Source organism: Cyprinodon variegatus, unplaced genomic scaffold, assembly GCF_000732505.1.
Source record: "Cyprinodon variegatus isolate N-32 unplaced genomic scaffold, C_variegatus-1.0 Scaffold174, whole genome shotgun sequence".
NCBI classification, from domain to species: Eukaryota; Metazoa; Chordata; class Actinopteri; order Cyprinodontiformes; family Cyprinodontidae; genus Cyprinodon; species Cyprinodon variegatus.
The window spans coordinates 1,003,346-1,031,138 of NW_015150627.1; the positions used below are offsets into that span (position 1 = coordinate 1,003,346).

General features: G+C 38.3%; 3 protein-coding genes across 3 annotated transcripts; 1 reads left to right on the forward strand and 2 right to left on the reverse strand.

Moving 5' to 3' along the window:
- Positions 1 to 215: 215 nt before the first annotated feature.
- On the forward strand, positions 216 to 10,116 carry galnt5 (polypeptide N-acetylgalactosaminyltransferase 5). The gene is made up of 10 exons (XM_015378548.1): positions 216 to 1,596; positions 1,670 to 1,836; positions 1,923 to 2,042; positions 5,080 to 5,215; positions 5,301 to 5,420; positions 6,745 to 6,862; positions 6,959 to 7,288; positions 7,447 to 7,527; positions 9,613 to 9,765; positions 9,856 to 10,116. The coding sequence occupies exons 1-10, from the start codon at positions 617 to 619 to the stop codon at positions 9,991 to 9,993; spliced, it is 2,343 nt and encodes a 780-aa protein (XP_015234034.1). The 5' UTR covers positions 216 to 616; the 3' UTR covers positions 9,994 to 10,116.
- A 381-nt stretch (positions 10,117 to 10,497) lies between these two features.
- On the reverse strand, positions 10,498 to 12,863 carry LOC107087142 (ermin-like). The gene is made up of 2 exons (XM_015378549.1): positions 12,269 to 12,863; positions 10,498 to 12,192 (listed from the first exon to the last, which is right to left on the reverse strand). Exons 1-2 carry the CDS (start codon positions 12,801 to 12,803, stop codon positions 11,810 to 11,812), a joined length of 918 nt encoding a protein of 305 aa, XP_015234035.1. The 5' UTR covers positions 12,804 to 12,863; the 3' UTR covers positions 10,498 to 11,809.
- A 6,735-nt stretch (positions 12,864 to 19,598) lies between these two features.
- On the reverse strand, positions 19,599 to 24,086 carry cytip (cytohesin 1 interacting protein). The gene is made up of 8 exons (XM_015378527.1): positions 23,817 to 24,086; positions 23,462 to 23,511; positions 23,269 to 23,323; positions 23,054 to 23,156; positions 22,789 to 22,882; positions 22,641 to 22,707; positions 20,965 to 21,031; positions 19,599 to 20,739 (listed from the first exon to the last, which is right to left on the reverse strand). The coding sequence occupies exons 1-8, from the start codon at positions 23,982 to 23,984 to the stop codon at positions 20,276 to 20,278; spliced, it is 1,068 nt and encodes a 355-aa protein (XP_015234013.1). The 5' UTR covers positions 23,985 to 24,086; the 3' UTR covers positions 19,599 to 20,275.
- Positions 24,087 to 27,793: the final 3,707 nt, after the last annotated feature.

A 27,793-nucleotide genomic window follows, 5' to 3' on the forward strand; every position in this document is an offset into this window, starting at 1 on the left:
CTTAATAAAAAGGTATTCCTACTACTAGTTCCGCTCTTTTAAAATTTTTCATTCAAGTTTTATTGAAACTTAAAACTTGTTCATTAAAAACGAAAATTATTAACTGGTCCTTTAAGTGTATCTTATTCTGAAGGCCAAACAATCTACTTCCGGTATTCTCCCATCTTTCTCCGGAAATTTTCCAGGACCTCAGAGGCCACACGTTCCACATTTCCTGTCCAATCAGAACGCGGATAGAGTAAACCTCAGTTGCAACGTCCTCATACAAAACTATAGTGTCTGTTTAAAGAAAGTTTTTTTCAGTCGGGGAAAACACGCCGCTAGAAAAAAAAAGCTGGTTTAGGTGAGTTGTTTCCAACTTAGACGGTTTTTGTCGAACTATCCGTCTCGGACTAAATGCTAAAATGTTTCCGGGTGGCTGGACGTGACCGGAGCGGGACGGTGTGGAGGAATTAAACCCACTTTGTCGCCTGGCTGTTGTCAGCCTCTTGACTGATAGCTCTGGCTACTGCTGGGGAAACAATGCCACGCAGGCACTAAACTTCCTTAAAGTTCGCTCCATTTCGAGAATGAAACTCATGTAGGGTTTATTTATTTATTTATATTTAACCTGAAAATGATGAAGGTACGAAGATACCTGCGGGGCAGTGGGAGGGTGCTGGCTTTCGTGTTTGTTGCTTCTGTCATCTGGCTGCTGTTTGACATGGCAGCTCTGCGCCTATCCATAAACGACGTGAACAGCCAGCTGCTGAGGGAGAGGGTGATCAGAGAGAAGGAGATCATGATGATGAAGAAACAACAGCAGCAGTATATTGGCTTCACCCAGCCTAAGAGGAGGGGGTTCAAACATCCAGTGCAGAGGGTGACACATCCTGGGAAAGTGGAGCACAACCCAGGCATCAAACTGGACCAAGTCTACAGACATGAGCTGGATCCAAAGATGGAGGTGAAGAAATCTAACCAGGGGCACGAAGGTCATGTTCTCAGAAGTGACAAAAACAAATCTGATTTATCTAAAGAAAACAATGGAGGAGGCCTTCCTAAGAAGAAGGCTGTGAACTTTGATTTGAAAGTGGCGGTGGCCAATGTGACCCAAATGCAGCGAGCTTTCAGGACAAGCAAAAATGTTTTAAAGGCAGACCTTGATAAAGCTGCTAAATCTACACACAGTCCTTCAGACAACAAGGATTCAAAGACGGGTAAAAAGGTGGAGGAGGATCTTGTTAATAATGGCGTAAAAGTGAGTCAGCCTAGAGCAGATGAGGCACACCCTGTTAAGACAATATCTCAGCAAACACTCGTAAAGGATGTAGATAGAAAGGAGGAGGTGAAACTTTCTTCCAAGCCTGATGTCAACCTCATGTCAGGAAATCATTCCAGCCCTGTCAGAAAGCCGGGGGTCCACAAAGTGCTTTCTCTAGATGCGACCAATTCTCCCAGAGACCCCAATGCCGTCGGCCAGTTCGGCCAGGCGGTGATCCTCCCCGGCAGCAAAGACGCGGAGGTGATGAAGAGATGGGACGAGGGTCATTTCAACGTCTACCTCAGTGATCAGATCCCAGTGGACCGGGCCGTTCCCGACACCAGGCCAGAATCGTAAGTACTCTGTTCTGAATCTCTTCCCGAAACGACAAAGTGCTCTGGTCTGAATCTTTTATTGTACTTCCAGCTGTGCACAGAGTCTGGTCCATGACGATTTGCCCAGCACCACTGTGATTTTTTGCTTTGTGGATGAGGTGTGGTCCACGCTCCTTCGCTCTGTGCACAGCGTTCTGAACAGATCTCCACCACACCTCCTCAAGGAAATTATTCTAGTGGATGATGCCAGTACTAAAGGTTAAAAACACTCCAAGCGTTTTAAAAGAGGAAAATCCTCCCATTCATTACTGATATTATTATTATTCTACATTTTTCCTTTTCAGACTATCTGAAAGAGCAGCTGGATAAGTACATGTCACAGTTCCCCAAAGTGAGAATCGTTCGCCTCAAAGAACGTCAGGGATTGATCCGAGCCAGACTAGCTGGAGCAGCTGTTGCCAAAGGTAATAATGCTAAAAAAAACAATCATTCATGAAAATGTTCTTTTTAACTTTAGGGTTCAATCAAATAACTTTTAAATTCTGACAGTTGGCATGTTTATTTAGCATGCTGATCACTCTAGAATTCTAGATCTTTTTCACATTTTCTGACATTTAATCACAAATTTCAGTATAATTTAGTCGGTTTTAATGCGATTGGCCATCAGGGAGTAGAGCAGAATAGCGAGATGGAAGGAAAATGATACATAATATCAACAATATAATGTCTGAAAACAAGTGATTTACACCCTCCTGGGTCAAAACTAGCACCACCATTCACCTTGATCAAACCTGCAAGGCTACTAGAAAGTATAGATCTTCTTGCTTTTCTTTTCGAGAAGCTAATTTTGTCCTATATTCTTTTCTAAATAGCTAAACCCTCCCTACACTCTTTTTTTCCCCTCTTTTATCTCTAATACTTCATTACAATATAAAATGCACAACAATAACCAATGTTATCATTGTGTGCCAGATAATCGTAACACATCAAACTGTGCCGCCTGATGTTGAATCAAATTTAGAAAAAGGAGAATTAGACATGGAATTGGCTGTGGAAAACAGACCGACTTGGGATACTAGTTTACAGAGTTGAAGGTACAAAATCTCGCCTTTCTGTGGAATATTACAAATATGACAGCCAGCTGGATTATATGGTCAATCAAAAATTGTTGATTGGCTGCATCTTCAATCCCAAAGCATGAACACAATCAGAAGAGCTGAATAAAATTATTACAATAACAAATGAAGGAGATTTGTCAATGTCCGCTTAATTCAGGCATTAAAAAATGTTTGGTAAAAATGTCCTTAATTCTTTAGTGCATCAGTCCTCTCCAAGTGCATAAAGAAGTCCTTCAAGAAAAAAGGATATGTATATGTTTTTCCTGCTCAAACTATTTGGCCAGCAAATCTGGATTTAGGCTACAATCTGAGAAGAGTAGCTCTCTCTGGTTTGTGATTGGTGTGAAATGTGAAGATGCACCTGCTTGTTTTCGTAGCTGATTCTCTATATTGCTGTTTGTTGGACACAGGATAGGTTCTCAATGACAGAAATCATCCAAAACATGTCAATTGTATTCATTCGTCTCTTCCGTTCCTCACTCTTTTCCTTATAAAAGTTCTTTCAGCTCAATGTTGTGGATTATTATCTAGTAGATCAGAATATATCCTAGAAATAGATTGCCTTGCATTCATCTTCTCTGATCTTTAAGTGGCACATCTCCAGCAGCAGCTGCATTTCTATTGGCTGATCAGTAGACGTAGGTCACAGCAGCTGTCACATAGTGGGATTGTCATTCTAAATATCAGACGCTGTTAGATAATCATCGCCGGTTATCTGTGGTCACAAGATGCTAAAAACAGCCATCCTAGAAGCTGCCTCACAGTGCGACGTTAGACCACAGATTAAGAGCTACCACCAAAGATTCCTCCATGATTTTCCAAAGGCTAGTGATGTTATGAGATCAGCCGAGGCTTCCAGGCAGTATACACATCAGCTGTAAGACAAAGACTTCCACTTGTGAAGTTGTAAGTTTGAGACCCACCTTAGACTTTTGAAAGTTGCGCTTATACTTAACAAGTATTTTGGCTAATGCGACTAATTTGTATTGGTTTGACCGAGTACAAATATAGACTGGGTAAAAACTGCGCCAAATTAGATTGGTTGGTTTAACCAAAAGATTGGTTGATCACATAACTTCCAACCCAATTAAAACCAAAAACTGGAAAAACTATTATTTTTGAATAAAAATGACTAACACATTTCATTTTACTAATTTCATTGCCCATTTTGCACAAACACTTTCATTGTCTGCTTGAGCTCATTTCACTAAAATGGCAGAAAATAGGGTACCTTAAATGATTGTTCTCTTCTAAGACATTTTACACACAAAAAAAACCTTACTAAAAATTTTATTATACACACCAATCAATAGCAATTTGAAAGGAACCTTAATGGAAAAAAACAACAACATAAACAATTACAAAAAATCACAGATCATATTTCTAACTGTAGTTATGCACTCCACATGTTCACATGAAGCTTCATGAACTGTGGGGATCGTTTAAGCAATTTGGCCAAAAGGTTCAATGTCTCATGAGGCTTCATCTCACCATCACTACCAAAGGCCCTCGCCTTTCATCTGCCACAGCTGAAAATCACACAGTGTTTACCTGGCATTACTGAAGAGAGTGCAATATCAATATTAAAGCCTTCCATCAGTCAGTACTCCATTAATCCTGTTTAACTAAACCATCACCACAGCATAATTTATCCACTACTTTGTTTCAAACTGAAGGATGGTGATACATTCAGACAGTTCTCTGACACATATTTTTAACAGATGTAGCAGAAAGTACTGTTTTGGACTCATTAGACTAACTTATTTTAATACTAGCTTAGTTATGAAGGCATAACTAAGGATCATGTATTCAACCCTCTGTCAAAGCAAAGAAATTCATATCAAACTTTCAGATTTTTATTTGTGATACATTTGCAAAAATAAGGTAACCGTTTCCTTATATTTACCAGTTATAAACTGATTCATGCTGGTGCGTAACATAAGATCCCTATGACAGACTTGGAAGCTTTAATTGAGTACCTGTGTGCTGTGTGATCATAAATTGCATGCAGTCACAGGGCTTTATGTTTACAGGCCGTGCAAAGCCACACATATCTCTTGATCTAAAATTAGATAGCAGCATATAAATAAGCATAACTTGGCTGAAAAATAGGAATGTCACCTTGTCAAAGCAGACCTGCTTACATATTTTACCCTGCTACTTTTGTATAATTGTCTGTGTGCAACAAAAAGGACAGTGTAAGTCAAAGAAACCAAAAAAAAATTTCTTTATGTAAATTTTCAATCCACTTGGAGTTTTTCCTGTTTGTGCTTTACATGGATCCGTAACACTTGCTGCTCCTGGAGGTATGTTTAGATTTGCATTGCCAGATGAGCAGGTCAATGTTGGTTTTACCTGCAGCAGGCTTTTTGGTTTCTAACAGGTGAGGTTCTTACCTTTCTCGACTCCCACATTGAATGTAATGTGGGCTGGTTGGAGCCGCTATTGGAGAGGGTCTATTTGGATCGCAAGAAGGTGCCTTGTCCAGTGATTGAAGTCATCAGCGATAAGGACATGAGGTAACTTTGAGTTTAAGATAACAGACTAGCAAATCCCGGGATTTCTGCAAGAAATGCATTAACAGGGGCTTTGTGTTATTCTCAGTTACATGCTTGTTGACAACTTCCAAAGAGGGATTTTTAAGTGGCCTTTGGTGTTTGGCTGGAGCCCAGTACCAGAGAACGTCATTAAGAAGAACAACATGAAAGATACAGATCCAATCAGGTACTGTCCTCACCATCCCCTTTCCTTTCTCTTTATTTTATATATATAGCAATTGCTTTGTCTTATTAGATCAGCTTCACTGACCATAAAAACAAAGAAATCTAACATTTGTTAAGTTTCATTTATTTCATTTATATTCTGTCATGATTTATGGACATTAAAGGGGTCATAGAATACAAAACCGAGTTTACATGGTCATAGATGAATAATAATGATTCAGTGGGGGAAATGGACGTACAGAGAAGTTCAAATCCCATTGACACCTCCTTTCTCTGCAAATCTCACAATTCTGAACTTCCACCATAAAAAGTGAACTGGACCGAACTCGACCCGGTGTCGGTATGCTTCCCCCCCCGGCTGCCCAGTAAGGTAGGTGGGAGCCGCCTTTGTCCAGGCTACCGTCACTGGGTCACGTTCGGTAGCTCCGTCCCCCGCTGGCTCCCTGTTTCGACTACCTGCTGCACTGTAGTCGACCAAAATCCCGGACGATTTTGAAATTCCCCCCAGAAGTTTTTTTTAGGTATGAAAAGTAGGACATGTCTGGGAAAAAGAGGACATCTGGTCACCCTACCATATCAACAATTTCATGGTTCAGTGAGTGAGTGAGTGAGTGCTTGTTGCTATGATGCATCTTTGCTCAGCTGCCTCGCCCGTTGTAAACCAACCAATCAGCGCACAGCTCATCTAAATATTCATGAGCATACCATAAAAGGAAGAAAACCTGTCGTTTAATTCTGAGTCTTATAACCAGGCTTGCATTAGGGCTCAGAATAGCCATTTTCAGCCTAACCAATGTTACACACCCTATTCAGAGACCTTAAGGACCAGCACCAAATACCCTATATAATAATTCTATAACCCCTTTAAGATCTAAAGAGAAGCGCCATCTCCTGGTCAGACCCTGTTTTTCAGTGAAAGGGTGGAGTTAGAGGGGGAAAAAAATGCAAGCCCAGGAAAAGGCCAGTGGCTAGAAGTTGGAGGGAATTTTGCTGGTAGTCGCCGGGAAGTGGGCTGCAATTCAGTTGGCCTTTGACTGGGAAGGGCCATTCTGAATGGCTGCTACTGTATATTCCTCTTGTTCACCATGTGTATTTTTGACAGAATCGCTACCAGTTCAGCTTGTAAATCTAAGGCAATCACTACATGTGGTATTACAGGTGCCTTCAGCAGTGATTCTGCTTTGAGCAAAAAAATGATAGAGGTTCTCTATAACAACTGTAAATCATCTATAGCTTTAACTCTGTTAATGAGACATGGTGTTGAGGGGTTGTGGTTGATTGTTAAGGTCCCTGCAGTAAAACCATTTGTCTTTTTGGTCTTTCAGGTGTCCAGTTATGGCAGGGGGCCTTTTTTCCATTGACAAAAAGTACTTCTATGAGCTCGGTGCCTATGACCCTGGTCTGGATGTGTGGGGTGGAGAGAACATGGAGATTTCATTTAAGGTAAACATCCTTTTTTATATTGACTCCCTCCACTGTGGTCACACTATTTTTGTCGCTGTGGCGCCAGTTGCTGAACAGGCTTGCTGCTTTCAACAGATCTGGATGTGTGGAGGAGAGATTGAAATCATCCCCTGTTCTCGTGTGGGACACATTTTCCGAGGACAGAATCCCTACAAATTCCCAAAGGACCGGCAGAAGACAGTGGAGCGTAACCTGGCAAGAGTGGCTGAGGTTTGGCTGGATGAGTACAAAGACCTTTTTTATGGCCACGGGTACCAACACCTGCTGGATAAAAAGGTCATCAACATTGGTAACCTGACAGAGCAGATTGAGCTGAGGAAGAGACTCAAATGCAAAAGTTTCAAGTGGTACCTGGAGAACGTGTTTCCAGACATGGATACTCCTGTTGTCAAAGCTGAGGGCCTGGTATGTGCATGAGTTATGACAGAGTGCTGCTTTTATGCTTTTATCAGATATAAGTCATTATGCTGCTTTGTCTCCAGGTGTTTTTTATTAGTTTCCCCATTAAAACACCTTTCCAGTGCTGCAGTCTTATCTGTCTAAGCATTTGATTTATTTTCCAGGTCTTTAATCGTGGCTTGAGAAAATGCCTTGCACTGAAGAAAGATTCATTGTTCTTTGAGATCTGTGATCTTAGCAAAACGGTAAGTTCTGTTTTTCTTTAATCCGTATTTCACAACCAATTTTGAGAAATGTTTTCAGCTCTTGACTTTTAAGGGGGAAAAATAGTTTGTGGTCTTGACTTAAGAAAAAGCAAAACCAGACTTACACAAATGCATTTAGTCTGAAGTGGGACCAAAGCCATGACAAACAAGGGTGGGGATCAAGATGGAGGCTTTCTATATCTGATGATTTTGGATTCTGATCCCCCTCATTGAGGCATTTCTTAGTATCCAGAAGCCTTCATGGTGTGCAGCACTGTAATTATGCAACAATTACAGCTCTGTGCAAAGTATTCTTACCCTCCCAACCGTTTCATATATTTCACATCACAACAAACATCATTGTAATTTATTGGTATTTTAAGTGATAGAGCATAATAGAATAATGCATGATCATGAAAGGGAAGAAAAAATATGCATGATTACCATACATTTTTGCTTAGCTTTCTTTACCTGGGGGGGGGGTATTAAAAGGTAATAAAAGAAATCTTAAAAACTAAAGTCCATCTGAGGCAATAAGTGTGACCCGAGAAGGTATTTTTTAAATACCTGTTTAACTCTCCCCAGCTGGCTCACAGGAGTCAGTTACAGGGACCACCAGTTTCTCGGCTGCTCTTCACTTCAATGACGGGTGTTCAGTAAGTGAAGAAATGCGCCAAACTAAACTTCATTTCTCATATTTTTGTAAAACAAGAACAAAAACTTGCAATGATGCCATGGAGGTGTGGAAAATGAAGGTTTCTGTTGTGAGAAAAGTAGGAAGTAGGAAGACCCTTAACCCCACACTGCTCCTCAGGCAATGGCAGCCCACTGCTCCCCAAGGGGATCGGTTAAATGCTGGGAGTTCATTTTGTTGCTCTGTACTTGTGACAGTTTAATGACAATTAAAAAAAGCCATAGCTTAAAAAATTAAAAAGAGGATAGAAATAAGAAAACTGGCCCTAAAGTGCTGCAACATTATATTGGACTTGGTTAAAACACTAACATAGCCTGTGCAGCACAAAACTGTAATTATTATTCCAACTTTTAGGAACCAAAGGAAGCCAAAACTTACTAAATAAAAAAAAAGGTTTGAGTTTTTACAAAGGATAAGGCAGCTTTAGCATGTGTTTAAAAACAAGGTGTGGAAAAAAAGATGTCTGTTTATTTCCTGGTCCACAAATTTGAACTAGAAAGGACTGTAGTTCACATAGTCAAGCATTCTACACTCACTTTAAAACATCCTCATTGTAGAGGTTAGCAGATTAAAATGTTGACATCAGCAGTGCGCTTTTAAGTTTGTTTTTGTTTTAGTTTTATGTTTTACTTAAAAACTGTGGGCAGGTAATTGTCTCTAAAATGTAATTTTTTTTTTTTGACTAAACCAAAAAGAAGGCAAGTTTAAATGCAATATTTTATAGCACAACCTTATTCCAATACTATCATAATTTGGTTTGCCCCCTTTAAGCAAAATATATTTGTTAAATTGAGTTTGTTGCAGTGTTTCTAAATGTGACAAGTTATTAAAGATGCTAATATATCAGCATTGACATTGGCCACAGATTAGTATTTACTACATATTTTGGTGTAACACCGGTATCATAATATCACAGTACAGGTGAAGAAAAGTTGGCCCACTGATTTTAACAATTGCATGATCGGCGCTTTGATAGCTGATGTGAACAAAATGTCCCCTTTTTTTTCTTAATCAGACACTAACACCTGGGACATGTCGTCCAAAATGGGGACGTCTGTCTACCATGTTATTGTGTCAACAAACGTTATACAAAAAAATGGCAGTTTAACACCTATATAATTGGTTACTTCTAACAAAAGTTGAACATTTCCACCTCAGTTGCAGCTCACAGTCATGTTATAAAAAATTTAGCAATTTTATTAAAGGGTATTGAATTCAATATAGGTGTTCCTGTATATACTCTATACTCGGATCCCTATGGATTTTAAACCAGGGGAACCAGTTGCTCCTGTCTTGTGAATGCCCCAGAGGTCAATCAGACAACATCATTGAACAAACAACATCACAAAGACGCTACATTAACTCTTCCTGTCTTATTTCTGCTAATTCAGAACCAGCAATTTAATTACACCTGGATGAAGAACATCCGGCAGCAGAACCTCTGTATTGGGTCTCAAAACTCAGGCAGCGGTTTTGCTTTGCTGCCGTGTGACAACACCAAACATGAACTCCGCTGGTTCTACAAAACCTCGCACTCCACTCTTGTAAGTTCTCCATTTTGCTGCCATAGTGACATGATAGATATGCTTAGAACTTTGTGCATTAATTGTAATTCCTGTTTTGTAATTCCAAAGACGGAGCACCTCATCTCAGAGTTTGTTCCCAACATGTGCCTGGAAGCAGAACCTCAGGATGACTCGGTTCGTCTACGCCCGTGTCAACCCAGCAGCGTCTTCCAAAAGTGGGAGTTCACCCATTACTACGTAAAATGATGAGCTTTAAAATACTCTGTGGAAACAACTAGTGGCACTACAGCCTTGGACTGTGATCCAGCCACCAAAACGTGATGGACTGGAGGAATACAGAAGCAGATTTCTGAAAGATATTTGTATAAATATCAATCAGCTGGTGAGGGGTTGTTTTTTAAAAGAAAAAAATATTTAAAATACTGAGAATGTTTTTGTTTTTTAAACTGGGAATAAAATGGAATATCTGTGGATAAGTTCCCATTTTGATGGTTGATAGCATCTCACATTTAGTTTCTCCATGGACTGAATAAAGAATGAAAAATGTATTGTTTTGCATGTAAAGGAAAAAATGCTGTGGGTTTCAGGGCGTGTTATACTTTATGCTGCTTATATTGATTTAAATGCTTTATTCTTGGATTATTGATATGATTTGAAAACATTAAATGGTATGATTTCTTAACACTAGAGGGAAGTGTTGGTCCAGGCCCCTAACTAAACCTGTGTGGTGATACAAAGTGTGGCTGTTGAGCTATTTTGGCAAAACTGATAGAAAAGGCAACTTAAAATGAATTAAACCAATAATAAATGTATTTCTACATTTCTTTATTCTGTTTAGTTCTTAGCCATGGGACAACAGAACCCTAACAATGACAATATTTAACACTTTATTGAATTTCTACTTTCATCTGAGTTTAAATCAAAGATAAAAAGAGATTTACCTCACAAGCTTTATCTCAAACAAAATCACAAAATAAAACAAACTTGCATTCCTGACCAGATGTAGTTATTTACTTAGATTTGCTTTACACAATGTGGGCTTTAATAACCTGTTTTGTTTCTTGAGGATCTTTGTTTATATATTTCAGTAAGTCAACCACACCCTCTATGTAGTGTGTAGCTCACTTATGCACAGATGTTTGACCATTTTTTTACTTATGGGAGGGGGGTGGGCACAACTATGTCCAGATTTCAAACATCTAACCCAAACTCTCACATTTACTGGAAGGAAGTTGGTTTGAAGATTCAAGAACCCCCACGACTTCAACAAATCATGAATTATTATAAGCCAAAATTAAGGCTACAGTGGGAACCAAGCAAGCATGGTGGTGGCATCCTCATGCCGTGAGCTCAATTCCCCAAATTGTTGGATAATGAGTAAGGAAAACTACCTCCAAAGTCTTTATTTGGCTCAAATCAACAGCTAGATAAAACCTGGCCTCAGCTTGGTGTCCCAGCAGGACAGGAGTCCTATCACAGCAGGTTAGAGGAGGCTAATTCCAACATTTCTCCCTAAGGTGGAGTGCAAATATCCAGCCACATTTATGCAAGAAGCCCCAAAAAGTCTGTAAAAAGAAATGAACAGAAAAATAAGATAATGGGACTAAAAACACATAGAGGAAAGCTGCAAAAGAAGTTCTTATTTTAGGGAGTTAAAGTGCATATTGCACACAGAATAAAGGGTTTCTAAATTAGTTACAACTTCATATGGTAACTTGAATGAAATATAGGTGAAGTATTTGAGTCTATATATAGTCATAACCACTGGACTGAAATTCAACATTAAATTCAAACATCCACCAATTTTTTGTATGATGCCATTGGTTGGTAAATGATTCAAATAAATAGAATGTTAAATGTGTGCAAACCTGTACACTTAAATACATCACTGAGTAGTTGTATTACAGTTTTTTTAAAACATAGAATTAAATTGGGTTTTATTTAAGAATGTAATAGATGCAAGTTTGTAGTTGATATCAGTTGTTTCTGAAACGACTAGCAAATACCTTTTACAGCTGGGATTTTTCTAAGCCTGTAGAGCTTTAACCCACATGTTTTTAACTCAATGCTCTGGAAGAGCGGGTTCTTTTTTATTCGTAAATAAGAACTCAAACTCCTCTATCCTCTGCCGTGTGTTGCCTCTGCGGATCCTGCGGTAGGAGACGGTGCTGTATTTGGAGGAAGCGAGGTGGTTAAAGGTGCTAGAGTCAGATTTCTTGGGCAGAGGCAGGTTCCAATGACCTTGCCTGAGGTTTTCCAGAGAGTCGGCTTGTTCTTCTCCCATAAACTGCATGTCATTTGATTTCTGGGAGTCGGCTTCAGACGGTCTTTGAGGAAATTCTGCATCCCTGTTCAGCCTGGCATAACCATCATTGTTGAGTAACAGGTGTTGGTTTGAAGTGTCAGCTTCTGTCATTGGTTCCTCTTTCTTAACTTGTTGATCCACTAAAAAAAGGAAAGAATGCATTTACATATGAAAGATATTGAAACATTTTCACTGTAGACCTTAAACATGTCCTACCATTTGCTGCCACTTTATCTTGCTGCTCAGACTCTCCAGAGGTTTTGACAAATTTTCCAGGAGTCACATCAGACTCTGCAGCTGATTCCTCGGGGTCTGATATGTGCATTCTTTTAGTTTTAAATGCTGCAAGCTTCTGGTTTTCCTCTTCAGTCCAAATTACTTTCTGGGTCATTTCCTTCTCCATTTCCGAATTCTCTTTAAAAATAAAACGTTTCACTCCTGAATTACCCTCCATCTGTTGGTTAATTTCACCATCTGCCTCACTATTAACAGGATATTTGCACCTTTTAGCTCTGGAACCAGTTAAAATGGCAGATTCCTTGTCCTGGTGAATCTGCTCTTCATCACTGTAGAACACAGAGTCATCTCCCATCTCCATTGACCAAACCTCTCTGTCCTCATCTTCCTCTGTCATTTTTGAAGTGTCAGCAGTGCTCCCATTTATAATCTCCAGTATCTTTGTTGCAATGGCATCCTCCTCTTCATCAGCTCTGAGTTTTGACTCAGTTGAAGGAGATGTAATTGCCTCCATCTTTTGGTGAATCTTAAGTTAAAGTAAAATGGTCACATCTTTTCCCGGCGCATTCTCCATCATCAGAGATCAAAGAATCCAGCCAACAATTCAGCTAGGAGGTGAGCACATGGTGCTGTCCAGTGTTTGTACCATGGAGATCTGTTTGTTGACTTACTGGAGAACGGGGGTTTTGTCATGGCCCAACAAAGGTTCATTGTGGTGCTAGCAGCTGTATATGGGGCAATTGTTCACATTTTAAATCTCTTCTTTCTGTAAAACCTAAAGTCTGGATTAGTATTTTCCAATATGTTCTGTTATATATCGTTATACTCTCTCAAACAGGACCTTTACTTAATGTATACTTTGTCAAAGCTGCAGTGTTTCTTAAGCTTTTAAGAACAATTGAGCCCTTTTAAGCACTGGATTTATAACTTCCTTACACTAGTCATCAAACAAAGGTTGTTTCCACCATTTGGTTGTAACAGCCACAGAGTTGGTCAGAAGTTTACATGCAATACACGTAAGTGCAAATAATTTATCTTTCATTGTAGAAGCATTTTTTTCCACCAGTTAGATGTAGCAGAACCAAATATCATCCAAAGTGACAGCCTACACCGGTCAGATGATCGGCAGCTTCCTGAATGGGGTAAGGGAGCATCTTTTACTATACAAGAACCATCATTACAAGTATTCCCCAGTGTTTCTCCCACTTCCACCCAGATGTATCCAAAGTCAGAGCCAGTGTCCTGCATGTCTCACTACCAGTTCCCCTCGCCTATTCTTCAATGAAACATTAAACTTTGAATAAACACATTTTTTTTGTGGATTTATTTTTCTTCTGGCTGACACCAATAAGCAATGACAAACTTTTTAATTGCTGCTAAATATGACTGTGAACCGGAATGCAACCAGGCTATGGAGGTTTTTGTCATGCTTCACAGCTTTGTAAAAGACAGTTAAACACATAACATCAAAGTGGGGGAAAAAATTAAATGTATACCTATAATCTAACTATCTACAACATTAATATCAGTGTTTAAGAGAAACTGTAAGTTTATCCTCAAGCAAAACATGACTAAGCACAGTCCTCAATGAAACCATTGTAAACCCAATTCAGAAAAATCAGCCCCAAATCACGCTTCCTCTGAACTTCCTTTTTTTTTTTTTACCTTTCTCTGAGTCATTTAGGGAATTCTGGTAAACAGATCTAGGGGCTGCAAGTGTTCATAACAATCTAGTGTGTTATCCAATGCATTCCTGTTTACATTGATCAAACGGCATATTTTGCATTTAAATTCAGATTGTAGGCATGTGACGGTCCACTTTATAAATGTTGCAATAATCATGACATTTTTTTGGCCCATAGAATAGACTGGGATTCTGCCAAAATTCCACTAAAATTTCAGCTATTTTCGCCTTTAACCACTTCTGCATACTTTTAGCTAGAAATACCATCCAAATTTCAAAACATTTCCGCACCCTTCTGGTATTAATGATTAACTCATCTTTTTGCTATCTTTTACAGTTTTACTTCATTGAAGCTTTTTTTTTTAAAGGATTTTGGTTTTATAATGGAAGTCAGTGACGGAATCTTTATTTGATTTTATTTCTGTATTATTTATGATTTAGCTGTTTGGCTGACTTATTCGGGCACATGAAAATGTTGATTCTGAGAAAAGGCCTCAGGTTGAAATCTTTCAAAACAAACAATATTTTTACATCGTCACTGTGGCCACATTTTTGGGTCAAAACATGAAAGTTGGTATACTTGTTCCTCAAAGCTTGCTCATTCTTACTGTCTGAAAATTATTTCTGTATCTATTAGGGTTTTGATTTATTAAACATAGTTCAACAAACACTTTTATCCATTTTTCAAATTTAGCCAATTTCCCTCTTTTTTCACAGAGCGTCTTTTCAAAAATATTTTAAACAAAAACAGCCCTAAAGCGTTGTTCCCCAAAATGTCATGAATTAAACTGCCAGAATGGCATCCATACAACTTAATATGCCTGAGTTATAGGCATTTGTTTGGCACAAGATCGTACAGGCGAATAAGCCAGGGATAGTGGGTTAGACAGTGGCTGAAACGCCCTTTTTTTTTTTTTCAAATGGATGCCTCTCCCAAGCTATTTAATGTACAAACAAGAAGCTTGATATAAAACATCTTCAGACCATTCTAGCACTCAAATTAAAGGAATTTTGCCATGCAGCTGGGTTGTATCTATTATAGTATTATTCTTATAGTTTTCTGTCCTTTCCTCTCAGACTATACACGCAAATTAGCTCATAAAGTGTTGTGGCATGTGTTACATTTCTAAACTTAACAGTTTGTTTTTTTTATAATTTATAATCAGCCATACTTCTGCCATTTGCTTCACTCTGATTTCTCTATTTTCAACAAGTCCATTAAGCTTTTCTTATTGCTCATTACTAACACTTTATTAAATTTTTTTGTTTCCAAGTTTAGCTTAATTCTGTATTAATTTTCTGTCCATATTTTACATTTCTTCAACTTTTCAACAATTAAATCAAACTTCTTATGTAACACTAAGCTGCTCATTCAATACCACATTCTTCAACATTCTAGTCTCTATCCTTAAGGACAAAGGTATATTTATTGATCCTTTTTCTTTTTTGAAACAGAAGAAGAAAAACCCTAAACCATGAGAGGAGCCAGAGGTGGTATAGCCAAGTCAGCCCCATCAGACAAGCAAGGGCAAACAGAGCATGAGTGGTGTGGTGCAGCTGGTGAAGAGGATGACAACGGGAGAGAAACAACCCTATCTGACTTGGCAGGGATCCTTCAGGCCCACATTGGACAGCAGAAAGCTCGAGAGGCAAAATAGATCATTGTAGTGTCACCAAACTTGTAGGATACATAGATAACCTCATCAGGATCATATTACAACTTTTACTTTGGGAAAATGTGCCAAACTGTTTTTTTTTTTTAGATTTTTTTAATTGTCATTATAAGCACATGATAGCCAATAATTACACAATAGATAATTTTAGTGCCATCAAACTTGTAGCACACATAGATAACCTCCTCTAGTTCATACTACAACTCTTACTTTGAAAAAATGTGTAAAACTCTATTTTTTTATAGATTTCTTCACTGTTATTATAAGCATATAATAGGCAATAATTACACTATAGATTTTTGTAGTGTCATCAAACTTGTAGCACACATAGATGACCTTATCTAGTTCATACTACAACTCTTACCTTCAGAATATGTGCTAAACTCTATTTTTTTTTTTTTGATTTTTTCATTGTTATTATAAGCAGGCCAGGTGCACAATCTCTGCAACAGGAACTACAGCACTGAGCGTTGTGTGCACTGCACAAAGAATACCTGTTGCAAATGCAAGCAGGACTCACCTTGGGTTTGTGAAAACTGCTAAGTGGGACTATTAGCTTCATATATAGTGCTTTTCCTTGGGTGAAATAAATGTTACTCCAATATTGAAGTAATATTGTTTGTCATTTTCTAAGCTGAAATATTGATTGACATGAAAAGGCAAGACAAGACAAAATACAATTATTTTCTAAATTATTTTCTTTCACATAGTGAGCTTGAGTCTGTTGGTGAATGGACAATATAAATAGGCCCTGCCTTGCCTTGTTGGAAAAGCATGGTTATGACCTGTTCTCAGCTCAGGAACTAGGACCCGTATGATGTCTGATTGTTCAATAAGTTTGCCTAAATAAAATAATTAGATATGACTTATCAATATATTCCTGCAAAAAGGTCTGATTTCGCAGCGGCAGGTAATGAAAAGTGCTTGGAACAAGCTCTTGTTCTGATGCCAGTTTGTTTCAGCCTTTATCTATTCTCATGTAGAAGGGCTGGTCATATCACAGGTTATTTGCATTACAAAAGGGACAGTTAGCAAGGTAGAGTGAATGCACAAACTTGAAAAGGGGAGGGGGGCTTGTAGGAAAACTGAAATTCTCTGGGAAGTCGAGTGTTAAACCAAACCTTTATTTCTTCAACCACATAAGATTCAAGTTTTTCTTGCTAATTTATTTTCTGATTCAGCTTATTTATTACATTTCAGCCTATATTTTCAACATTGGCTTAATTCTGCTCTATTTCTGGACAGGCATTAAGCTTTTCTGTTTGCTGCTAATTCATAACATGCCGACATGTTTCTGCTGTTGGCTTCAGCTTTCTTCTGCTATTTTTCAACAAAGAAATTAAGCATGTATCTTTTCTTCTATTTCATATCATTTCAGCCATTTTCAACTCACAGTTTAGTGTACAGCATTCTCACAGCTGTTTCGCAGGAACAGCAATTTTTCTAATTCAGCTTTGGTTTCTTAGTGTTGGATGTTGAACCTATTTTTATACTCCTGCTGGAGCCCACAGCAGCAACATTACGGCACAGAACAGATTGTGCAGGACAGGGCGTCGTGCGCAGAACAAAATAAATCATTGGGTTAAATTTAAAATCAATAATTTTCTGTGGAAAGTTGCCTTTACTTTAAGTGTCACTGTGGTTTTTCAGAAACTCAAAATGCCCCAGTTTTATCTGCAACTGCTGTTGCAAACCCCAATATTTATCTTACATACCTGATTAAATTTGTATTTTTTAAATTAGTATTTATTTTAGCTAGTAAAACTAGCTAAAATAGCTAGTTTTACTATTTTATTCTTTGACACTGGGCTGCTCTGCAATGGCGTAACGGCACTTCAATAGGCCTGTAAGCAACATTATCTGGGTGGGCCCCATATGAAGCACAACACCACAATCTATGCGCTGGACTTACCCATAATTCCAGGTCTTAGTGTAAAAAATAAAATACTCAAATACATTGTTCTTTTAAGAACTTTATGGTAAATGCCCTGTACTTATATAGAGCTTTTTCAAGTCAGGAGACTTTACCAAAGCGCTTTACACTACATTCAGTCATTCACCCATTCACACACACTCTCACACACTGATGGTGGCAAGCTACATTGTAGCCACAGCTCCCCTGGGGCTCACTGACAGAAGCTAGGCTGCCGTACACTGGCGCCACTGGGCCCTCTGACCAGCATCAGTAGACAATGCAGGCAAAGTGTCTTGCAAAGGACACAACAACACTGAAAGTCGGAGCCAGGGCTTGAATCGCCAATCCTCCGATTTCAGGGAAAACTGCTACATCCGACACCACTGTCGTTTGAAACATATATATGAGTGTATTTTTTACCAACCGTCTAATGAACTATACACAGTCATTAACATAGTAATTAAAAGTACCACTGTCTGCTTTGCTATTGGTGTCGCGTTTAAACGGCTCACCATCATGTTGAATCTGCTATGTGTTGGGGTATATATAAGGTCTGGTCAGTCAAACTAGTATCAGGTGGGTTTAAGAGGAATTTTTCGCACCATTACATCTGCAAAGAGACGTCCTAGTTATCAATTGCGTCAGGGGCCAACTAGGTGTCAGTGACGAAGCCCCTAAGAGGTCGGGGGCCCCCAAGCAACTGCAGTCTCTGCTTACCGATAGTTACGCCATTGCTGCTCTGGAACCAGGAAAACTGATTTTGTTTCATTTATTTTAACATGTTGAAATGACAAATAAAACTCATTGAAACAGGATGTCGAAATGCATATTGTTTAAATTTTTATCAATTTAGATTTTGACTGTGTTAATATTCTTCCGTAACGGGAAAACAGGATAGGGAGGAAAAGGCAGAGTCAAACCGAGCTCCTCTTTGGGCCAAACAGCAAGACAAGCAGTGAGGAGAGAGATAGAGGGAGATCAGGTACTAGAAAAAGGAAGATACTGCACTAGAACTGTTTAAAAGTTGGATTTTTAATGGATCATAATTTAAGTATTGTGTAAGATTATAATAGAAATGTGTTGCATTAGGCACCATCATCAACATAGTAGTGTAATAGGGTCTGGTTATCTATTTTTAAAAACTAATTTAAATATGTAGCAAATAATTTAAATAAACTGGAATGTCTTTTGTGACACATTTTTAACCAGTTGTAGAAAGAAGGTTCAAAAGAAATTTGAATCAGGTTTATAATATTCTGAAATGTCTGGCAGGGAGACAGGAGAGGAGAAAATCACACCGAAGCCTTTTTTTTTTTAAAAGTCAGAATGCTGTTTTTGCTCCTTAAGACTGAAAATGGACAGATTTAAATAATGGAATTAAAAACATCTCTGGGGAGCACACTGTCGAAACAGCCTAGAAGTTCTGACTTTTGACCTCAGTATTTTCTGGGCACTGCTTTTTACCTCTTTGTTTGCTCATTTTCAGTGGAGAAAATGGAAAATGGAAGTTACTCTATGTGCAGGTATTCTTCATGTACAAAAGCTTAATTCAAGAACATTTTTAATTGACTGAATTATTGATCTTTTTGTCAAATGGACAATGGGTGACACCAGATTTCTGGTTAGGAGGTGTTGGGGTCAAACACTTGCATCGCTCAATGAGTTGTACTGAATGAGGACCTTTCTGTTATTTATTTGAGTATAGAAAAATACTGCAGTTAGCAGACTTACCAAACCACCAAGGGATAAGATTCGTATCTCTCTTACTGCATCATCATGAAATGTTTTCAAGTGAAACATGACTCAGTTGGGGTTATCATGGTTTCCTGGTGCCCAGTGGCAGTTAGTCTTTTTTTTATCTCTTCAGCTGCAGCAGGAAACAGCTATGCTGTGTGCTTACGTAGTAGAACTGCCTATTAGCTGCTTCGGTTGGGTAACCAAAATAATTTGCATGCTATGATTGCACAGACATAGTTCACTTTCTTCCTGTTAGGTGCATACACTTTATAAAGATTGTGGTACACTGGCTGCATAGCAACAAGATTTATTGATTAAAAGCCTTTTTATACATACATATATACAATTCTTATTTTGGTGCAGAATATAAAGCACAAATTATTTACAAACTATTGCTTTCATATACAGAACAGTAACGTTTTAGAAAAGCAGTTTCACTGGCTCTGTGGACTGAAACTAAGTTGTATCCTCTAGGCCTCGAGAGTAAATTTGGAAATGGAAAAAATAAGCTAAGTAGTACGCTCATGCCCACATCCTGTTATGATCATGTATATGGTTCACAGATTTGGTTTTGGTTTCAAGCACCTGAAAGTCTTTAAAGTGCTGCTTACCTTTTTTATCCAATTCATTCATTTTGATCTAAACAGCATTGTTTTAAAATACAGAGTATTGCATGAGGAGTTAATGCTGCTCTGTGAGAGTTGCACAGAGAATTCAAGTTAGCAGGATATACGTCCATCTATTATACATTATACTCTCTCTTACATTCTCCAACACATTTTCGTAATGCTTGTGCACTGAGATTTTAGTCCAAAGGTTGAACTCACAGTAGCTCACCATTAGGGCTCAGAATGCGCTGAGTAAACAATGTGTCTTCACTTGAAGTGTGAGGAAACACTTCATCAAAGTGTCTTTATTGCTACAACCATGGAGAGCTCTTTATGTCAAACTGGCACAAGGAGCTCATGAGGAACAGTTTAAGGGGTTCCCATCTCTTCCTCTTCGACTGATCGTTGAAGTCCAGGAATTAACTTAAAGATCTGTTTGCGCACACTGGCTCTCCTGCCTTTCCTGGGAAGAGTCCCAAACAAGGATGAGATCCTTGTTTCATCCCAGGACGGAGACAAAGAGGTGCTGCTGCCAGCCAGACTGGAGCTGCTGGAGCGGCTGACGGCCTTGTGCTTGAGGCTGGAGCCCGAAGACATTCTTCTTGGCCCGTCATGCATGGGGAAGTCTTTTGAGAAGAAGCAACCATCATCTGTGGTGCTGGCTGCGCTGTATGGACTGGGCGAGTTTGGATCGCCAAACACACTGGCCAGGTCACTGTCGTCTGTCATCCCACTCCTGTAGCTGCTATCACTGGAAAAACGGCGACCCCTGGGGGAGCCCAGAACAGCTGATGCATCCATCAAGAGATTGAGGCTGCTGTCATTTAAATTATCTGAAAATACAGCAGAATTTCTGTCACACTAATGCCCAATTACCGAGAAATACTGTATGCAACAGGAAGTTGGACAAATGTATATTATGCATTTCTCAGGGGAACACCTATATCTAATTGATCTGTAGTTGACACCCTACAGTAATTCGCATCACAGAGCTGCTTAGGAGAAATGATAGAGGCAGTGAGAAAGGAAGTGCTGTGGTCTGACAGCTGAGCTCTCACCTCGCATCAGACCTTTTTCCTGTAATGTGAGCGCTTGAAGCTCCTTCAACTTCTCACGCAAAGACTGCTGCATGGGCAGAAAAAAAACACACGGTTAAATTCTTCTTATATGTGTCAGGACATTTATAAACTCAGAATGACCCATTTGACTAAAAGAGAGTTTTTTTGAATCAGAAAACTGAGCTGCAGGTTGAGCCACAGCAAAGTGTGTGGCTCAAAAACAGAGTGGACATTTTTAGCTTGCAGCTGAGTGTCTGTGGGAAGGTTAGGGCTTCTTATAGCTTGTAATGTTTTGACACCAAACATGGACAGTTTATATTTTGAGGGTGTAATGCAAAGAGCACCTGATCTGACTAATCACATAGTTCACTGTTACAAAGTGAAGTCTTGCAGGAATTTCTAGATTTAGCAATAAAAGACCATTTATTACATAGTAACTATTGACTCTTCAGAATATCAACATTTTCATGATATCCTTACATTTTGTATAAATACTTAGCCATTCAAGCCTAATTTCTCATGACTCATCTCCAATTTAGGAAAAAAGTAAACTTTAAAACGAATCAACAATTATCAATAATAAAATAAATTTAAACATTAAATAAGTCTATATATATATCTTTAGTAAGAAAATGTCTTTTTGTTCCGTAGAAGTACTACTTTAGTGTTAAAAAAGCTCTAATCAGGAAACAGTTTGATCTACTCGGCCGGATTGTTTACATTCTTTCTTTTCTCTTTTCTGAAGAAGGAAGTTTAAATCAATCAGAAAATCTTATCTCTCTTCGGTCGTCTAGAATGACAAAATAATGCTGACCAAAGTTGGCATCTGAGACATGAAAAGAAGTAGAACCAAGGAAGGTTTGTTCAAGAAGCCAGTGGAAGTTGATGAGAACCAATAGTTAAAATATTTTTTTTATGATTTTTTTACTTTCATCTTGTTCTTATGTACTTTAGGCATATCATTTGGTTGTGAATTCAGAGTAACCTTCAAGCTAGAACCACAGCTTTTATGCCAGGATTTCCCTGTCAGCCAAGCAGAGAACAGGACTGTGGTGTCTGGTGGAACTGATGTTCAAATATGTTATTGGAGTGAGCGAAAAACCCAGTTATGGACAATAAACTTGGAATCTTTTTTTTTTCTTTTATATTGTTCAGTTATTGGACTGTCAGTCTGGACAATAAAACCCAGGCTGCACGCTGTTATTGGCAGAGAGTCATAGAGAAAGTCATGCTAAGTTCAAAGACGGCTGACAATAGAGCCTCTCCTTCAAGACACTAATATATCATATAGGCATGAGTTTGTATGAAAATGTTTTGGAAATTAAATTTCTTATCCATTCTCTTTTATTTGTAGAAATTGTTAGAGGCTTGGATTAGCTTAGCATATTTGTTCTTTGAATTTGTTTGCTTTTGTTGAGTAACAGTAAAAACCAGGGCTTTGTGAGATTAGTGGTTACATAAGTCCAGTTAATGACCAGTTCCTGGTGTGCCTTTTTTTTTTAAGAAGATGCAAATGAAGTGTGAAAAGTTTGTTTTTATATACATATTTTAAATCATGTGAAAAAAAACTGTGTAACCTTTAAATATCAGAGTGCAAATATTCCATCCTTCTGCAGGGTTTTTGAGAGATTATGAGGCTATGTCACTTTAAATCTAGAAATACTACAGGAACGAACCTGGAGCTGGTTGCGTTTCTTCTCCAGCTCGATCTTCTTGACGACGTTACCACACACAGTCTCCAACCTGAAACCAAACAAAATCCTGTTACAAAATCATGATGATTTTTTTATTTATTTTGCTGTTGCCAAGAAAAGAATCACTTACTTTAGGGTGTTGGTTGATTCTATGATAAGATTCAGAATGTGTTGATGAGACAATCCTTCTATGCTGACCGAGTTGATAGTGACAATAACATCCCCTATGACAACAAAAAATAAAAACAGCTTAGAAAAGATGTATACCACCCACCATACCATGCTCAGCTTACATGTGGTAAGTGATATTTCCATTGATATTTAGGTAAGATTCTTGATGTGTGCATGAGACCATGTGCAGGGTCTATAGGTTCGCAAGGAAGTGGGTGGATTACCTGCGGTCAAGCCAGCACTTTCAGCCACGCTGTCTTCCTTCACCTTGCAAACAAAGGTGCACATCTCCACTTCAGATGTACTGTTTAGCTGCACACCGTAAGTCTGCAAAACAGATGCAGTATATACTGAGACAAAAGCCTGACTGCAAATTACCTCTAAGCTTAATATTTGAAATGCATAATACAGAAAGTTAATCAAATATAAAATTACATACCTGTATGTCAAAACCAAATGTCTCATTGTCCTGTTTTTCCAACACAACACTAGTTCTGTATAGATGATAAATGCAAAAATCATTAATTTCAGACATATTGTTTTTTTGTTTTTGTTTTTTGTTTTTTACAGATCTTAAATAACTGTAAATCAAAGTTGGATTTAATTTTTAAATGCACATTAGGTATATTCACCTTTGTGGGTCTGCATAATCAACCAAGGAGTTGCTGTGGGTTAGTTTAGGCTGCAAAGGGAGAATGCAAAGTTTCCCTTTAAGATATTTTAAAAGCATTAAACTTAAAATAAATAAATAAACAAATAGCTCTTATTCAGATGACAATATTTACACAATGCATGCATGTAAAAAGTAATAAAAATCCTAAATTATTTTAGTTTTTCAGCTAAAACAATCTAGTTTTTGTCACCTTGTTTTAAACATTTAGTTAAACATATTTTAAAGAAACTTTTAGCACTACTTGATAAGAATACAGCATGTCAGGCTTTACAGATGTTAACAGCAAACAAAATGCACTTTAGCATTTGTCTCACCTTGTAACCTCTGGGAAGGGAGCCAGTGCTCGATCGTTGTCGGTCACTGTTCCCCCTCAGTGAGCGTCGGTACCACAGAGCAGCTTTCTTCTTGAGAGTGTTATCCAGATTGCAGTTCTCCTGGCTGTTTTGCCTCAGATGTCCATTGACATTCATGGTGGACTGCATGGTGGAGTAGTTCTCAAAACACCATAGCGTCCTCCTGCAGAGGCAGTTTAATTGTGTGGCTCAGCCCTGCTCGTGTAGCAGAAAGCATTATGTGTCAAAGAGGAAATCTGTGTCATGTGACGTTGTGGTGGACCTGCATCTGCAGATCTCAGACTCACGTACCGTCTTTCCTGTTAAGCTCTTAAAAAAAAAATCTCTGTTTCTTGAGAAGAGCATTGAGAAGAAAAGGAGGAAAAATGCTGAAGCTGTTGTGTATAAATCCCCTTCAAATATTCCCCTGTACATCTTTTGTATTAGCAATGAGATTTATGGTCTATCGGAAATCAGCAATGCATAAGAATTTGCTACCTCACAGCTGATGAAGCATCTGCTTTGACCTCTTTCACTCTCAGCTTCTCAATTAAATTAAGCCAAAGTCCTCTGCTCTGCAAAGCAGGGGGTCTTGGCTAAAGTCCCCCTGGGTTGGTTTAACACTTGTGAGACAGACAGCATTGGTCACTGGGCTGGATCAGAAGAACGATCACACAGTGGGGCAGGCAAAAAGTCAGGAGGACAAAGACTGATGTGAAGCTAAAGCCTGGTGCACTTTGTCCCACAGCAACACTCATTTCAATCTGAAAAACTCACACAAAGAAGACAATTAGGAGAAATTTATTGATATAATGACTTTGTCTTTGGTGCTCAGACCTCGGCAGGAAACATAGAACTCAATTTTGATAGCTATGCATTAACAGGAGCAAATAATAGGGCTGTTTCCCCCCAGGCCTGAAACTGGTGGTGGAATGGAGATAGATGAAGTCATAGTCATAGAAGTCAGATAGATGTTCAGTCTGTAGACTGCTGGTTAGCGACACGGTATGCTGAGCTTTAAGGGGAGATCAGGTGAATTGCATGAGCTGATTCTAGAGCTTCACTCAGGGACCTGGAAGATGGAAGTCCAATTGGATAACACAGGTTGAGAGAACCTGTCCATGATGAGCAAGCATGCAGCGAAAGTGGAGAGGAAAACCTCCCCGTTGGGAAGAAACCTCTGGTAGAACCAGGCACAACCATGGCGGTCTTCTGCCGGACCGGTTAAGATGAGACAAGAAACGCAGTAAGAGTCCGCGAGGAATGACACTGATGAAGCTTTAGCTACGATGGGGGGAGGAGGGGCTGGAGGTGAGTTGAAACGTTGTCATCTAAATGAAGTCAGACAGCACATCCGCCACCTGCCCACAGGAGCAGACAGGTGTGTATCGGAGGCCTTTTAAGATGAGCTTTGGATTCCGATTGGCTTTCGCTGAGGTGTGGTTCAAAGCTGATTGCTGTGTCACAGGTGGATGTATGAAAAAACAAGGAGTTTCTTCAGTTGAATTTTCACCTTGATTGCAAATGTGTGGAACAACCTCAGCTTTGTTTTGTTTTTCTTTAGTTTCAGGTTTACGCACTACTTTCTGTTGGTAAATCTAATAAAACACTTTTGGTTGAAAAGAGGAGAATGTGAGAAAAGTTTCAATTGAGATGTATTAATCCTCACTCGTTGTCTCAGTAACCGGCGAACACTTTTAGCTAAATACAAGCAAATAATAGATTCCCTAACTAAGAGATTGCATCACAGCAATCCACTCTGGCCCACTGATCCTTAACAACACTAACCAGCTACACTCAAGACTTTCAGAGGACACTCTAAATCCCCAACAACATTACAATAATATGAGTTGATTTCACCTTTCTGCTTTTTTTTTTACATCTGAAACCATGCCATTTGCTAGTATATAAAACAAAAAAAACTAACAGTTTTGGCAAAGCTCACTGAAGTAATAGGGTTCAAACTACTATGCATATAAGGTTACTTTCAGTAAATTAGTATTAGAGTTTTTTTCTTAAATTATGGCTGCCTTTACAAAATTCCGTATTGAGGTTTTTCACAAACTGTAAGCCTCATAAATACCACTGTGAACTATACATACACGTGTTGCCTGGCTGGCAATGGAGAATCATAGGCTCATTCATTGGTATTTATAAGGGTATTTTACATCTGGCTGTCCTCATATCTGCCCAGAGGTGGGTAGTGACTAGTTACTTTTACACAGTTTACATTTACTTGAGTAACAAAAAAATAAATATTTTTCTTGGTAGTTTCTAATGTGCCGTATCTCTTACTTTTACTTGAGTAATATTCCTCTAAAGTATCACTAACCCTACTTGAGTAAAATCTCTGACTACTCCATCCTCTGTGAGTAATTTGAACTATTTCAAGATCAGATAAACATACAGTAAACAGATATTATCGGTGGAAGTCATTTATCCTGGAATACATACAGCTCTCACTGTAAAGGTTGGTTTCCTAAGTTTTATGTGGGAAACATTGTTTTTGGTAAAGGTATTTCCTCTGCATATATTTGTTCTTACATAATTATGATATTTATTTGTATTCTTTATGCATTTAAGTCTTTTAAATACCGGATCATGCACTTAAAGTCAATCTGCATCATTTCTAAACATTAAATTAGATGTTAGAATCCAAACAATTACTCTGTACTCAAGTAGACTTTTCACCAAATATTTTTTTTACTTTTACTTGAGTAAAAAAATTGAAGTAGTGGTACTATTGAGTAAAATTTTGTGGTACTGTACCCATCTCTGTATCTGCATGAAAATATTAAACCTAAAACAGCCGGACTGAATTCTTTATCCTCACAAGAAACAGTGCAACTGTCTGCACCAACTGTCTGCATTGACATTGGTAAGGTAGCATTTCAGTATTCTACCCCCACAACATAGAACAATTTATAAAAAGATTGGAAGTTAAGGGAACTGGTTTCAATAGGCCAGTTTAAACTCTTGCGCAAAGGTTTGTGAAATGAATCTATGGTTTTAGTTAAAGCTTTTAAATAGTCCTATGAAATCTTATGTAATGTGTTGAATTGCTGGGATATATGCCGCTGTCCCTGACTCCCTTGAAAAAGACAGTACTCTCATTAGGACTTTTGAAGTTAATTACTATGATAAATTAACTATTAAATAATATTACAGCCTACTGAATATAGCCGTATTAGTAGATTGTATCAAATCTGGATAAGAAAGCCACAAGTTAATTGTTTATAAGAATTGTTGTATATAAGTGTGAATAACACCCTTCTCCTTTTTTCCAGAACTAGATGATAGATTTATTTTCATTTTAAAAGAACAGGCCTTGCTATAAAAGACTTGCCTCTCTTTGCAGATGTAACCTGTTGTATTTGCATGCTTTTTCACTGTAGTTCTCTTACAAGTATGGTCGGTTTCAAATTCCCCAAAACAGCTCAATGAGTTTCAATTCTGAGCTGTGCTACAAAGATTTTTTACATTCTTTTTTATTAAGTCCATAGTTGACTTGTACATAAAATAGAATTTTCTATTCAGCTTTAACATAGACAACCCATGATTAACTCTGTGGTTAACTTTCCCATCAGTTATTTTATGCTACAATTCAGCATGTACCAGTGAACCATAACAGCTTCATGCTTTATTATTTCTCTCTTGGTTTAAAACATTTGTATATTTTTGCCAATTATCTAATGCTTTGGCCAAAGTTAGTTTCCAACACATCTTGTTTTGCATTTTTTAATGTCTGCACATTTCTTAGTCTTGCTTAGAGTTGCTTTCTAAACCACAGAGGTTTTTGTTGTTTTTTGTCATAGTTCAAGATTTGACTAATCTCTTTCATATGCACTTTGTAAAAACCAGATAATTAGTGGCCTGTAGATCTTGCAACTAAGTATTTGTCCCATGGGAACTTTTAACAAATTATTTTAGTAGGAAGAATTATTTGAGGAATAATACAT